The 16,486-nt window shown below is 37.1% G+C and overlaps 1 protein-coding gene across 7 annotated transcripts in view; it reads left to right on the forward strand.

Annotated features, from left to right (window-relative positions):
- The window catches only part of MAPK8 (mitogen-activated protein kinase 8), a 99,794-nt gene extending 83,981 nt beyond the window's left edge, over positions 1–15,813 (forward strand). For 6 of the 7 annotated variants that reach the window (XM_025284904.3, XM_025284902.3, XM_044942405.2 and 3 more), the window contains 5 exons: positions 1,203–1,385; positions 1,689–1,813; positions 2,365–2,428; positions 4,609–4,686; positions 11,294–15,813. In XM_025284904.3, coding sequence (XP_025140689.1) covers positions 1,203–1,385; positions 1,689–1,813; positions 2,365–2,428; positions 4,609–4,686; positions 11,294–11,439 — 596 coding nt within the window. In that variant the 3' untranslated portion in view covers positions 11,440–15,813. Of the gene's footprint in view, positions 1–1,202; positions 1,386–1,688; positions 1,814–2,364; positions 2,429–4,608; positions 4,687–11,288 lie in introns of all 7 variants that reach the window. The other variant, XM_025284906.3, reaches the window with a different exon arrangement.
- Positions 15,814–16,486: the final 673 nt, after the last annotated feature.

The raw sequence follows: 16,486 nt of genomic DNA on the forward strand, positions 1-16,486 counted from the left end.
TTCAAAATACCACCTGCTATTTCACATAGACTTTCCTTTCCCTCACTGGTTGTCTCATTTCTTAATTCTGAAAACTACTCAAGTTAATTATCCACAATTACTTGTTGGCTTTGAGTTGATTTATTTAACCTAAATCAGAAATCATGGCTTGCATTAAATTTTTCTAATAATTATACACTTGAGTAAGTCTAAAAGTACTTAGGACATACTATGAATTTTGAAATTGTTGTTTCTGGTCATCCTTTTGTTTTGCTCCCCCCCGCCACCTTCTTTTTTGTTAATGTTCTGTGTGTTCTGTGTCTTTCCGTTGTTGTCTCGTTTCTCAACATAACATACTGATCTTTCCATCTGAGACTTTCAGCAGTAATAGTTGAATATGGTGATGAGTAGGTTTGGGTTCATGATTTTTGTTCATCTGACTGCTTCTGATATTTATAGTAACAGTGGTCTGTTATGTGTTTCTCAGCTAGTGACACTTAGTTTGAAGAAGATGAATGGGAGAAACCGTATTCACTGGGTTACAGTAGGAAAGTTTTAGGTCTTAATCCATGGGGAGCACTTGAAGTATAAAGACTAAAGACTAGAAGGAAAGAAACCAGGGAATTCTAGCCTTATTCCTTAACCAAAATAGTAAGTCATTTTCTCAGATTTCAGAGCTTTAAACTTAATTTTAGTTAACATAAGCTAAACAAATGGCAAAAAGAAATGCCGTCATTTTTATTGCTACTGGTTATTTTCTGTTAGTTTAGAAAACTTGGAAAAGCAGGACAGATGATAAATATTTCTTATCTTCTCAAAAATGCAGTCACATTTTCTGATAAGCTAGAAGAAAAGGCAAAGGCAAATTCTATGTTCAAAATTGTGTCATTTATATTTAGAGTCTATATGGGTAGTAATTACCATTTTTCTTTGAGCCACTCATTATTTGTATTTAGAATTTGTGAGTTTAAGCTTCCATTTTTATGATAAAATCAGTATTAGTAGACACACACATACACATAATAAATAAGGTTAACAAAGCTTGTTATTGATTCTTTTTGTCCACCTACAGTCATTGCCTTTTGCAAGGTGGCTATAAGATTTATAACTGCCACATTCTTTCTTAGAATTTTAAATTGCTATTTTCATGTTATTTTAATATGGATATGACTAATATGTTGAACATTAGATGCACAGTATTTTTCTTAGCTACTTGATACTAGATATTGATCAGTGGAATAAAGTTATTGAACAGCTTGGAACACCATGTCCTGAATTCATGAAGAAACTACAACCAACAGTAAGGACTTATGTTGAAAACAGACCTAAATATGCTGGATATAGCTTTGAGAAACTCTTCCCTGATGTACTTTTCCCAGCTGACTCGGAACACAACAAACTTAAAGGTACTTTTTAAAATATTATCTTTAATTCCATTGTGGTTAGGTGGCTGTTTGTGGAGGAGGTTTATGGGGGTGTATTTATATTGTTATGGGACGTAACTCAGCATTATTTCTGAGTAATGGAACACTGTGAGGTTTTAGTTACTTTTAGTTATATTTTTAATCATATGTATGATCTAATTTTATAGTAAATCTATTCTTTTTAAAGCATTTTTTAGTAAATGATAATTTCAGGTTTCTGAAATTGATTGATAATTTTAAAACCTTATGAGATACGTGTACATAAACATCTCATTACTTTTGCAGCCAGTCAGGCAAGGGATTTGTTATCCAGAATGCTGGTAATCGACGCATCTAAAAGGATTTCTGTAGACGAAGCTCTCCAGCACCCGTATATCAATGTCTGGTATGACCCTTCTGAAGCAGAAGCTGTAAGTTCTTTTCTGAATGTTTGAAGAATATATTGTACTCTTAGAGTTGAAGTTAGGTTTGGAATATATTTTTTAATTTTAAATAAAAATATAAATAAATGATGATGGTGTTTTCTGTTTTTGCATGAAAAATTCCTTTAGAGAATGAACATATCCAAGTACCTCCTACACAAAATAAACTTCCCTCCCATTGTTTCTTGCCTTTTTGCCTTATTACCTTGTAAGTTGAGCTATTATGTCGAGCACTTTGAGAAAACATCTTAACTTTGTTGTAAACAAATTACTGTGCCCAAAGCATAGCACAATTCTGTGATGTAAATAAAATATAATAGCTGCAAAAACAAGAAAAAAAAGACTGTTAAGCATCTTTTTTCCTGTCGTGGAGTTTTCCCAAATTAGTCTGTCTACACAAAATCAGCATTGATCATTTATCAGTCTTGGTATAATGGTGTGTTTTTCCAAGGCTTCTGCATGATTAATATTTCAAGTAATTGTAAGGAATTTATATACTTTGAATAAACTGACTCAATTTTTGTTACCTTGTTTTTCAGCCACCACCAAAGATACCTGACAAGCAGTTAGATGAAAGGGAACACACAATAGAAGAGTGGAAAGGTAACATTCACCAGATTCCTTAAGATGGAGCTGAGAGCGCTCTGGCTTTCTATGCTGTTTATTCATCATTTTAGGGAGATGAAAGATATTTTCTGTTATTCATAGCTGATATTTGATAATATGATTTAAAATATTCTGCAGAAGTAGAAACGAAACCTCCTTCCTTCACTAACTTAATGCCTCATGTTCCGCACCCCAGGCAGAGGCACGTTTGTACTTTGAGGAACTTTACTGTTCTTGCATACTCTGCAGATATGCAAACCTGTGTGTGCTGTCTCCCCTCTCCCACCCTGTTTTAATCACATACAGTTGTATACAACTCACAGTTGCTTTGTTGATATTATCGTGTATTTTAGAGATTATTCCCTCTTGCTCCATATACCTGGCTCATCTGCTTTAATAGCTGGTTAGTGATCTGCTGTGCGGCTGTGTCCCAGGGTTGTTCTGACAACCATGTGAAGAGCGTTTAAGCTGGGTCTAGTCTGTTGTTACAGTCAGCTCTGTAGTATTCTTGTGCACATCTGAGAGTATGCCTGTGAGAAAAATCTTAAAAGGAGATTTGCTGGGCCAAAGGATATTTTCAGCTGTTTCTAATTACTCTCTGAAGAGTTACATAACTGTATTAGTTTTGCCAAATATCAAAATGAATCCGCCACAGGTATACATGTGCTCCCCATCCTGAACCCTCCTCCCTCTGGGTCGTCCCAGTGCACCAGCCCCAAGCATCCAGTATCGTGCTTTGAACCTGGACTGGCAACTCATTTCATACATGATATTTTACATGTTTCAATGCCATTCTCCCTAATCTTCCCACCCTCTCCCTCTCTCACAGAGTGAAGTAAGCCAGAAAGAAAAACACCAATACAGTATACTAACGCATATATATGGAAATTAGAAAGATGGTAACAATAACCCTGTGTACGAGACAGCAAAAGAGACACTGATGTATAGAACAGTCTTATGGACTATGTCTCTGCTTTTTAATATGCTATCTAGGTTGCTTTTTACAAAGAGATATTGTTTTATCTCTCTCTCTTTTTAATCCTCCTATCTGGAATGCTTATCATTCCTTTTTGTTTCTTAAAGACATCTCCCATTCTTGCCTCTATCAAAAGACTTCCTATTTTTCTTCTTCCTAGCTCAAGTAGGTTACCATCACAAGCAGACTTCGGTGTCTCCAGCTCTTGTTCATCCCAACATATCCACTTATTTTACCTTATTATCAACATGAATATTGCCATACCCTGTGATCAGAAATCATTTATCAAATGTTTAATTTAATGAATTACAGACTCCTTGAAATTCTGTGCAACGTTTTTTGTGTATACATTTTTCTCAGAAGAGCATTCATTGCTTTTATGCAGTCCTCAAAGAACTTTATGACCTGAGAAGAATAATGGCAATATTAGCATACTCTAGAAAGGTCTTAAGTTGACAGGCAGACTCATAAGGCACATCACACTTGACATCAGATTGTGTCGAAGAACACAGGGCAGGGGGCAGATACAGCGTCTGCTGTTTCTCTTTGGTTGGAGTGGCCCTGCCAGCCGTATACCCACCGTCCAGAAACCTAGCTAAGGAACGAGATGCTCGTGAAGAAATCTGTATAGTAATAATAGGCCATGCTTCAACTCAGAAGATGTTGAAGGATAGCTACCTGATTCTTTTCCTTTAATGAAAATGTATTTGTATTCTCTTCTGATTAAAGAAGGTTCCATATACTCTTGCATTTATATCTTTTAACAGGTATCTGGGTAAGTACCTACAGTGTACCATGCTCTATGCCAGGCTCTATGCTCTATTGGGAAATAGAAGTTAGTAAGACAAATTTGATTCAAGCCCTCATTGAGAGAATTAAATGAGTATTTGTAGTACAGAATGATATAGTATAAAGTCCTGGTGGAGTATAGAAGATAAAACGTCTAACCTCAGATCTATCTTAATCTGACTTTTGGAATATTACAACAGAGACTTTTTTTCTTTCCATATAATTCATGGTTGAGGATCGATAAATTGTTATTAACACCTTTGAACCTTTGGTTGACACTTTTCAACCTTCTACCATTGCAAGGACACCATTCGAAGTACTTAATGTGTGTGAATATTTTTTACTTAACATACACATATCTTGGGAGATTGTCTCCCAGACTTTGAAAAGTTTTTATTTACCTCTTTTTCAGAATTGATATACAAAGAAGTTATGGACTTGGAGGAAAGAACCAAGAATGGAGTTATACGGGGGCAGCCCTCTCCTTTAGGTTGGTTACAATATAAGCTTAGTTATGATTGCAGTTTACTTCTTGTGTTGTAATCTTCAGTGGCCTGAAACTTTCAGTTCTTTCTGTATTTACTACCATTAGTATCCAGGTTTAGTAAATATAAGGAGTACAGTTTCTGTGGTTAAATTGGAAAGCACTGGCACACCGTTCTATCAGTACATTGTACTAATATAGCAGTAACTGACTTCATAAAATGCGCATCTTTTTCTATGATACTGACATCCCATTGAAGACCTGAAATTTATTTATTTATTTATTTATTTATTTATTTTAAGAACTGAAATTTAAAACCTTTTTTATTGTTGGCATTGTTGTGTTAAAACTGCTGTCAGAAGGTATTCTATCTCTTAAGAATGTTGGCTTTGTATGAGTTAAACATTTTCTTTTATCATAAGCTCATGTTAACTTTTAGTGCTTGTAAAAGCATGAAGACTTTAAGGGAAGAGTCAGATGACAACATGTACATAGTAAGTACATACCACAGGATAGACATAGGTGGTTTTTGTACTTCATTTCATTCAGCCCTGGAAAACCCCAAGGAAGGGATTTGTATGCACATTTTACAGATGAGGAAATCGTTTAGAAAAGTTAAATGATATAAGACTACAAATCTTTTGTGTAGAAAAGTGAATACTTGAAGCCATGTTTATCAGTAACTTCAAGAAGGCATGGTTTTTCCAGTATCCAATTTGGTCTGTGGCTGGCAGCAGAGACTTCTGGCTACAAAGATTAGGGAGAGATTAAATGTGAGCTGAGTCTTGAAGAATACTGTTTGAACTGATAGGTCTTGAATTAGAGTAAAACTGTGTCATTTTAATCATCCTTCTAAAACTCATATACAATAATTCTAAGAAAAAAATGGGATATCATATCTAGCATCTTGTTTATGAAGTAATATTTATTTTTTTTTTATTTTATTTTACTTTTAAACTGTACATAACTGTATTAGTTTTGCCAAACATCAAAACGAATCCGCCACAGGCATACATGTGTTCCCCATCCTGAACCCTCCTCCCTCCTCCCTCCCCATTCCATCCCTCTGGGTCGTCCCAGTGCACCAGCCCCAAGCATCCAGTATCGTGCTTTGAACCTGGACTGGCAACTCATTTCATACATGATATTTTACATGTTTCAATGCCATTCTCCCTAATCTTCCCACCCTCTCCCTCTCTCACAGAGTGAAGTAAGCCAGAAAGAAAAACACCAATACAGTATACTAATGCATATATATGGAAATTAGAAAGATGGTAACAATAACCCTGTGTACGAGACAGCAAAAGAGACACTGATGTATAGAACAGTCTTATGGACTCTGTGGGAGAGGGAGAGGGTGGGAAGATTTTGAAGAAATATTTATAACTGCAGTTTCAGGTGCCCAGTTTTTTGTACTGTAAACATACATTTAAATACTTTTTGTAGCTTTCTATGACATTTTTGCTTATATTTTAATTCTTTGTTTTTTAAATCCTTGATCAGAAATGCAGTCTTCCAAATTATAATATAGATTCTCTTGAAAATATAAATTGGTTTCAACAGCTTATACCTACAATTAGTTGTAATGAAGGGTCTATTATAAATGCTTTAATAACTGAGTTTTTTTGGTGGCTTCCCTGGTGGCTCAGACAGTAAAGCGTCTGCCTGCAATGCGGGAGACCTGGGTTCAATCTCTGGGTTGGGAAGATCCCCTGGAGAAGGAAATGGCAACCCACTCCAGTACTCTTGCCTGGAAAATTCCACAGACTGAGGAGCCTAGTAGGCTACAGTCCATGGAGTCACAAAGAGTTGGACACGATTGAGTGACTTCACATAATAACTGAGTTAATTAATTGGCTTTGTAATTGATATGCAGTAGTCATGTAAGTGAATTGTTCATGATGGAGGCTCAAATCGAATTTGAAAAATCCATTATTTAGGAGACTTTTATACTTTAGCATAATATCCTAGTCAGTGGCACATCATGTCAAATGTTTGAGTAAACTTAATCATCTCATGAGATAGATACAGCAGTTGTATTTGTTCTTAATTTATAAGTGAAAAATTTGAATCCTAGACAACCTTTAATTTTAGTGACAAAGTAAGTCAGTGAAAGGACAGGACTACAAGTTTCTAGACATTTTCTGGATTCTGAGTTACAGCTTGCAAAGAAGAGTGTTAGTAAATTAATGCTGTAAAAATATTCAGTTCTTGATTATATGCAAAAACAAGAAACAATATTTAATTACTCAAAATATCAGGAATTCATAATACCATTTTGTCTTGATTTTAAAAAGTAAATATATAATTTAGCCCCCTGGATTTCCTCTTGTCTTTATTTTGGTTTAGGTAATATTAAAATGAGTTTGCATGCCTTTGAGTATGTAGAGAGTAACGGAGAGGGAAATGATAGATACCTGAAATAAAAGATATCAGATCCAGAAATTTAAGACTTTCAGATACAGATAAATTAAAGATTTTTCCATATTGTTGCCATTCAGAGACTTTACTGAGAATTTACTATATTGCTTGAAAGGTCAGAAGTAAACAAGTTGTTTTGCCTTAGGTATTTGATTTTCAGATTAAAAAGTTAACTGTAATTTATGATGCATTTAAATTTTAATTTTTATTAGATTAAGAAATTTGGATAAAATAAAATTTGGATTAAAAATAGAGGCATGAGAAAGAATATGTGATAAAACACTCTTATGATTTGAATGTTTCAGTACAGGTCTTTGAAGCCATGGGTAGGATTGTATGCTCTAGTCAGAAAAGGTGCATCCTGTCGTGCTGTACGAACTGAACTTTTTTTTTCTGAAGTGATTTTACTCTGTAGATGAAAGACTAAATGATACTCAGAATTGAACTTCTAAGAGTTTAGTGTCATCATTTCACTGTGACTGGGCGCCTAGTAGGCTCTTGGGTCTAGAATCCTAGGTTGTCACACCCCTCCTTCTCCTCTCTCCTGTCAGCCCTGAGGCATCCCGCCCACCTCCTTTGCCAGTGCACCTTCCATCCCCTGCTCCATCCCTTGAGGTTTCATTCTTCTCTGTCTCCCAGTCCCTGCCAGCGCCCTAAAGATTTGCCTATTCCAAGTCCCCTAGTTAATTCATTGTTGGACTTGAAGACAAGCTGTCAGAGGCCCCTTCATATTTAAATGTTTTATTTCTTGTCATTGGACAGAAAGGAGGGATAATTTCAAACACTGAGGTACTGGGTTCTGGAGCAGTGGTTTTCAACTCGCTAAGTTGTAACATTGTTGGGTCCCTGAAACTCACCCCTAAAAATTTTTATTACTCAGTTTGAAAACTGTTGCTTTTTATTCCATAAATCTGTTCTTAAGAACTTCTGTATAACATGCATTATTTAATATACTCAAATTTGGAATGATTCTTATTTAGTGATTCTTATTTAGTAGTTCAAAAGCTGTTATCTATTGAATGAGTCATATTCCCCGCCCCATAATGTCGTTTCTTCTTCTTGACCCAGTTGCTCTGTGAGAATTTCTCTGTAGGTTAAGTATTCCTATTACTTTTTAAAATCTAGGAAATGCTTGTTTGGCTATACTTTTGGTAAAGGAAAAGAGTCTCCCCTACTCTTATCTCTTTATTAAGCCCATATGTACATTTATCAAGTACTTGTTAGAACTGAAATAACAAGACCCGAGTTTACCTATCTAGAGCACTTGTGTGGCTCTGGCAAGTCATGTAACCAAATGGGGCAGTTGGACCAAGGATCCTTTGAATTAAAATGATTTTAATCTTTGTCCTGGCTTTTGCTTTAAAACAGGATATATCAGAAGGATGGTTTGTACTTTACAGTGGGAAGATGTCATGAAGCATTATTTATTAGGGCAGTAGTTTTATTTAAAAAAATTTATTGTATTGAAGTATAATTGATTTACAGTGCTGTGTTTCTGGAGTACAGCAAAGTGCTTCAGTTATCCATATGCACAGTAGCACAGATTTGCTCTTGCTCATCTCACACTCCCAGTCCAGCCGCCCTCACCCCTCCTGTTTGGCCAGCCACCAGCCTGTTCTCTATGTGAGTCTTTTTCTGTTTCATAGATAAATTCATTTGTCGTATTTTCGAGTCCACATATAAGTGATATCATATGGTAGTTGTTTTTCTGACTTAGAATGATAATTTCTAGGCCATCCATATTGCTGCAGATCGCTTTGTTTTGTTCTTTTTTATGGCTGAGTAGTATTCCAAGGTGTGTGTTTGTGTGTGTGTGTGTGTGTGTGTGTGTGTGTGTGTGTGTACCACATCTTCTTTATCCAGTGATCTGTTATATTGTACATACAGGCTGCTTCTGTGTCTTGGCTGTTGTGAATAGTGCTGCGGTGAGGGCTGGTGTGCATGTATCTTTTCAGATTATAGTTTTGTCTGGATATATGCCTAGGAGTGGGGTTGATGGATCATATGGCAGTTTTCTTTTTAGTTTTTTGAAGAACCTCAAAACTTTTCATGCAAAGATGGGCACAATAAAGGACAGAAATGGTATGGACCTAACAGAAGCAGAAGATACTAAGAAGAGGTGGCAAGAATACACAGAAGAACTGCACAAAAAAGATCTTCACGACCCAGATAATCACGATGGTGTGATCACTCACCTAGAGCCAGACATCCTGGAATGTGAAGTCAAGTGGGCCTTAGGAAGCATCACTATGAACAAAGCTAGTGGAGGTGATGGAATTCCAGTTGAGCTATTTCAAATCCTGTAAGATGATGCTGTGAAAGTGCTGCACTCAATGTGCCAGCAAATTTGGAAAAGTTATCAGTAGCCACAGGACTGGAAAAGGTCAGTTTTCATTCCAATCCCAAAGAAAGGCAATGCCAAAGAATGCTCCAACTACCACACAATTGCACTCATCTCACACGCTAGCAAAGTAATGCTCAAAATTCTCCAAGCCAGACTTCCACAGTATGTGAACCATTGGATTTTAAAAAGGCAGAGGAACCAGAGATCAAATGGCCAATATCCGTTGGATCATTGAAAAAGCAAGAGAGTTCCAGAAAAACATCTACTTCTGCTTTATTGACTATCCCAAAGCCTTTGACTGTGTGGACCACAACAAACCGGGAATTCTGAAAGAGATGGGAATACCAGACCACCTGACCTGCCTCCTGAGAAATCTGTATACAGGTCAGGAAACAACAGTTAGAACTGGATGTGGAACAGCAGACTTGTTGCAAATAGGAAAAGGAGTACATCAAGGCTGTATATTGTCACCCTGCTTATTTAACTTATATGCAGAGTACATTACATCATGAGAAATGCTGGGCTAGATGAAGCAAAGCTGGAATCAGGATTGCTGGGAGAAATATCAATAATCTCAGATATGCAGATGACACCACCCTTAAGCAGAAAGTAAAGAACTAAAGATCCCCTTGATGAAAGTGAAAGAGGAGAATGAAAAAGTGGCTTAAAACTCAACATTCAGAAAACGAAGATCATGGCATCCGGGCCCATCACTTCATGACGAATAGATGGGGAAACAATGACGGACTTTTTTTCCTGGGCTCCAAAATCACTGCACATGGTGACTGTAGCCATGAAATTAAAAGACGCTTACTCCTTGGAAGAAAAGTTATGGCCAACCTAGACAGCTAATTAAAAGGCAGAGACATTACTTTGCCAATAAAGGTCCGTCTAGTCAAAGCTATGGTTTTTCCAGTAGTCATGTATGGATGTGAGAGTTGAACTTTATAGTTCAACTGAGTGGCAAAGAATTGATGCTTTTGAACTGTGGTGTTGGAGAAGACTCTTGAGAGTCCCATGGACTGCAAGGAGATTCAACCAGTCCATCTTAAAGGAAATCAGTCCTGAATATTCACTGGAAGAACTGATGCTGAAGCTGAAACTTCAAATACTTTGGCCACCTCAAGTGAAGAACTGACTGATTGGAAAAGACCCTGATGCTGAGAAAGATTGTAGGTGGGAGGAGAAGGGGATGACAGAGGATGAGATGGTTGGATGGCATCACCAACTCAATGGACATGAGTTTGAGTAAACTCTGGGAGTTGGTGATGGACAGGGAAGCCTAGCATGCTGCAGTCCATGGGGTCACAAAGAGTCTGACAGGACTGAGCCACTGAACTGAACTGAGTGGCAGTTCTCTTTTTAATTTTTGAGGAACCTTCCTACTCTTTTCCATAGTCGCTGCACCAGTTTACATTTATTAGGGCTGTAGTTTTTTAACTGTTTGAGTCATACATCCCTTGAGATCCTCTTTACAACAAAAGGCAATACAGACAGTTTTGCATGTATTATCAGTATTATTCACACACAATCTGAAGCCAGTTCATGAATCTTGCTATAGGACTGTTTCTAAATATTGCTTGGCATTGACAGTTCTTGTCTGAAATTGAAAAATTAGTAGAAAGGGCAGGGGCTCCAGGTTTCCAGACGTTTTCCACATTCTTACCACGTAGCTTGCGGTGACGTGTTTGTAAGTTGGTGCTGTGTTGCGTGTCACTCATTATTTTTAATGAGCCTTTTAAACCGAAAGAACAATTATTGACCACTGGAAGTAGTCAGTACAGTACCAGTAGCTCGATCTGCGACTCTGTCTGCAACTGATTTGCTGTTTTGTTTCTCATAGCACAGGTGCAGCAGTGATCAATGGCTCTCAGCATCCATCGTCATCGTCGTCTGTCAATGATGTGTCCTCAATGTCAACAGATCCGACTTTGGCCTCGGATACAGACAGCAGTCTAGAAGCATCAGCTGGGCCTCTGGGCTGCTGTAGATGACTACTTGGGCCTTGGGGGGTGGGAGGGATGGGCAGTTGTTTAGTCATTGATAGAACTACTTTGAAAACAATTCAGTGGTCTTATTTTTGAGTGATTTTTCAAAAATGTTGAATTCATTTTGTAGTAAAGTAGTTTATTTTTTTTAATTTCAAGTGATGTAATTTAAAACTTAAGTTGTGTTTTAAAACAGCAACAGAACTGTGTATTTTTGCTGTAATTAACTGTATAATGTAAACCTAATTATTTTATCATGGTTTAAAACTTTTGCATATTTGCTTTATCTTATGCTGCTGATTTTTTTTTTTTTTACTGAATTTGTAAGATTTTGTTTATCAAAGCAACTATTATGTGGTGACTTGCCTATATCCTGAATTATTTAAGATTTTATAGTTTTTTTTATTAGATTTTATTTCAAATGTTTTGTTCATGATGCTATATCCTTTAGGGTTATGTGCTTATCAATGAAATAACCCCAGAGGAGTGAGGGAAAATAACCTGTAGCCAGTTATATTCAGGAATAACTACTGTAAATGATGAACGTGTTTTAAAAAAGAAAAAAACCTCCAATATTTGCTACTTGCCAATTCTAATTTAGTTACATACAATTGATAGGTAATCCTATGTGAGTTTTGGCAAAAGCCCCATCATCTAAATGGCAGAATAACTCAGAGCATGTCTTTGAAAGTGTTGGGCATCTACCACCACCTTCCTATCCCCATATCCCACCCACCAACAGTACAGTAAGAGAATATGGTGTTTTCTGCACATCTGTGGCATGCTCAAAGCTTATGATCACTAAAGTCAAGAGGATACTTCATGAATAATACATTTCAATGCAAATAAACAGATGGTTCACCTTTACTAGCTATGAGCCTGTTTTTGTATACACTGAGTTGATCTACTCAGGCTGTAGGTCCTAGCAATGACCTGGAGTCTGGTCTTTCTCTTTCCTACAGCCTCGGGCCCTTAGACCTATTCAGTTTCCTGTTAGAGTGTCAGTCAGTCGAGCACCAGTTCTCAGGGTGTTTCTGGCCATTTGATTCTACCTGTGGCATAATCATATTTATACGAGCTGTTGGGAGGTCCCAAAGCCTACTTAGACTTCTGTAGGTGATGTATAAAGTGAGCAATACACCGTTCATCTGAGAATAGTAGCGCACAGCCATATGTAGGCACCATTTTCTAAGGACTTTTCTTCATATTGAGCAGAGCAGGCATGAGTGGTAGTCATTTAGTCTGAGTCTTTCATTTTTTTTAATACCTGATTTTCAATAAAACACACCATGTGGATGTTGAATAGTGTAAGAATGGTGCTGCTCCTGACAGTTGTATGTTAATTGTTTACATTTTATATCTGCAAAATTATTTCTCTATAACAGAATTTTTCTTAAGTAAAATGTCATTGAAGTCTCATCTCTGAAATATGTTGTCTGTAATGCCCCAGGCACTTTTTCTTATTTTTGGAACAAGAGGGATTTCTTGTAATGAACTGGGAAATGCATACTTAAATAAGCAAAAAGTTCTAGGCAGAAAGTCCAATGGAATTAATTAATGACCAGCGGGAGTAGGAACTGGTGCGATTCAGCGTGTGGCATATGAAAGTCCACTTGGCATGGTGTTCATGTATTCAGTGAAAAATTCCTTTTGAATAAGGTATTTTAGGTCATTGTTAATGTGCAATATTTAGGATCAAAATACATCAACAGCCATTTTATATGCTTTGAAATAGTAAGATTGTTTTTGATTGTTTAAGCCATGATTTCCAGCCTCTTTTGAAGTAGCAGTCTTTTTATTAATTCCTTTTCTACTCGTATGACAGGGTGCATTAATTTTATTAGGCAAAATAAAGTTTTGAGACTATAACACCTCTTGAATTGTAGAAATAGGATTGGATTTGCAGTTTCAGGAGAATTTGAGCACGACTGTGTTAAGTTTTGATTAGCTTGACAGTTAAGCAGCTTTATTTCTGTAGAGTAGATTATTTCACTACTGCACTTTAACAGCTGCCATGCTCCCAGAAGACTCCCTTCGTCTCCTGTCTCCTTGCTGATAAGCCATCTCTTGGTACAGGTGTTGGTTCAGCAAGGAAAACCAGGTGTTTCAACAGTATCATTTGTTGTAAATGCCAGCTCCACTTGCCAGCCAGCATGTTTCAGTTGATTCAGAGAAAACAAAACTCTTAATAGTCATGTACACTTAAGATACGTCCTGAAAACAGTCTAAGTGTTGTGTGCTCTGGGTTTTTAAAATGCAGTATCTCAATACAACTTTCCCTCTAACTGTGTTAAATAAACTAAAGATGGGCTAGTTCTTTTTATTTTTAGAAGTTTTTGAACCTTTAAAACATCTTAAACACTTTTTAAAGAAATGGAAATAAGATTTCTGTCAAGCAGTACTTATGTAAAACCACCTTGCTTGTCTTATAACTTTGGATTTTCAACTTTATATACTTAATATACCCATGGTCTTACTGTCAGAAAATTATTTAGACCAAGATTTATTATTCAGCGTTATAGGTTAGGAAAGTAATTCTTTCTGTGTATTTCTTCCTGGTTACTATTCTGTTACCCTCTAATATAAACTGACCATTTGTTAAATGATTGTATTGTTGGGATTGCTTAATTATAATAGACATAAACAGAGCATCTCAACGCTTTCATACTATTTGCTGAACAGTTCTCATTTTGTTATACAGCCTCAGCCGCTGATTGTTCCTGGTATGCACGCCCTATGTTGGTGAAAGCACAGTGTATTCACACCAGACTTCCTAAGAGAAACACCAGCCTCTTAAGTGAGAAGGCTGTCACACAACCCCCTTAACAATAGCAAGACGCTTGACTGCATGTAAAATGGCAGACTTTCCCACAAGCCCTTTTGTTATTTTTTTCCACGCTGATCCTACTGTGCTGTCTAAAAAGGTGAAGGTGAAGAGGATGTGGATATCTGATAGTGCGATCAGCAGCAGGCGAGTGAAGCCCTTTGAGTTACAGATAAGACTTGGTGCACACCACCGGCCAGTATGTGCCACGCTATGAAGATGTAACTAGTTGTTGCCTAGACATAAGCCTGTACAACATTTTGAGGTAAAAACATAGTCTGTTTTCAAAAATCCTGTTGTAGTTTGTTTGTGAGTGTTGTTCACTAGTCACACATTAGCTGTAGAGTGAATGCATGATGCCCCGTGACCCCAGGAGACTCGCCAGTAGGAAAGCAGACACCATTGTTCTCTCATTAGCAGCCCTCTTAAGTGTTGCCTCTGGATCCTGTACATTTCGGTATACATTGTGTTTCTACTGATCTCTCTTAGGTTTTTCCTGAATGAGAGGAAACTAATTTTTCCTGAGTAGCATGAAAGATGGAGGGGTAAAGGGCATTGAAGCAGAAATGTATAGTTTGGGGTATGATTAAAAACTGGTAAGGAAAAAAGGTCCTAATTAGTTTCAAACTAATTTGCTCTTAGTTAAGTGCTCTTAAGGAGAGTCTAGTAAGAGTAACACTTCCTGGCCATTTCTGATTTAGATTCTCTTCGTTACTGAAACTTCTGAGAAATATTACCTGTGGATTACTTTTGCACAATGTTCTATTCTCACAGTAACTTACGAATTAAACTAGGTTTTTATTGAACTACCTCACACTAATTTTCTATGCTTTCCCAAGTAAGCAGTTGCCCTTACTGTTAGATCTTCACTGAGTGTGAATTATGTGTGTTAAGTACTTTATAGCCAATGTCAACACTATACCAATAAGTATGTAAAATATATACCTTGCATCAGTAAGAGAGACTCACCTGTAAAATCTTTCACTATGTATCTTCGAAAATTGTGTTAGATGTGCTCGTTGGACATTATTACTGTCTGTTTTTGTAAGTAGAAACCTGCTCGTGATATCAGTCCATTCTTTACATTTTACAAAAGGAATAAATCTTAGTAAATTTTACGAAGAAATAAATTACTTTTGTAGGCCCGATATTTGGTATATTTTTGAGAAGCTCTTAATCTTTTAGCCGAATGATGAAGTTAAAACTGAACTAGCTGTCTACCTGGACTGTGACATCTATTTTCTCATAGTTTATCCTGTTCAACAGGTTTTGAAACCTGAAACCTAAGTATGATAATTGACATTTGCTTTTCTCCCTGTGTGATGCCATTCCTTCTTCATTCCTCTCCCTTCCCTGTGTTCCATTCCCTCTCCTCTCCCCTCCTCTAGACAAAACAAAATGGGGCACTTTGTAGGGAATGCTGAGATAATAATTGTGGTTTTTAATCATTCATGCCCTAGTCATTAAACATGCACCACTGGAATGTAAACAATGTTATCTTAGTATGTTAATTGGTTATAATATTTTAAATAAAAAAGAAAAAAGTGATATGAAAATTACGAAATTAAGAGTTTTTCATTGAAAACAAGATACCAATTTTTGGTAAAAAGTTTTTCTGGGCAGGTATCAGATTTCCTATGGATTTGGGATTAAAGGGATACTAGGGCAAGTCTCTTAGATTTGTATTTTATATAAATTGTGAAAAGGCTAAACTATCACCCTGGTTTTCTGACTTATCTATACTTTTCTGGTGTTTGAACTTGCTAGAGAAACATTATCTTAAGAAAGGAATTTGCTTCAATGCCCTTAACCTAGTTCTTAGTAACTATGTGAGACAGCAGTCACATGGACAGCAGACCACTTGGCAAGAAGTGTTTTAAAAGGATCTGTTTCAAAGCCAACCAGGGGTTTCAGCTCAACGCATTTCCAGCTTCGCCATGCAGGTGTTCTCTTCGCCTGTACTAGGCAGGCTAGCAGGCTCGTTCATTGCATATGTCCAGTCTGTTGACTCTCCTCTGTCTTGCTCGACTCTTCCTCCAGATAACCCTCATATCTGGAGCTCACACCCCTCCTCACGGGCACTCACACTCGCCTGGTTCTGAGGAAAGGACAGGCAAGGCCAGGTATCCACCTGACTATTACTGCTCCATTAGCTGACATGGTTGCCAGCCTCATCTCTTGGTCTCATCACAGTCATTGGAGAGACCTCTGGTGATAGACTGGATGGCA

The sequence above is a fragment of the Bubalus bubalis genome, chromosome 4 (assembly GCF_019923935.1).
Source record: "Bubalus bubalis isolate 160015118507 breed Murrah chromosome 4, NDDB_SH_1, whole genome shotgun sequence".
Classification (NCBI taxonomy): domain Eukaryota; kingdom Metazoa; phylum Chordata; class Mammalia; order Artiodactyla; family Bovidae; genus Bubalus; species Bubalus bubalis.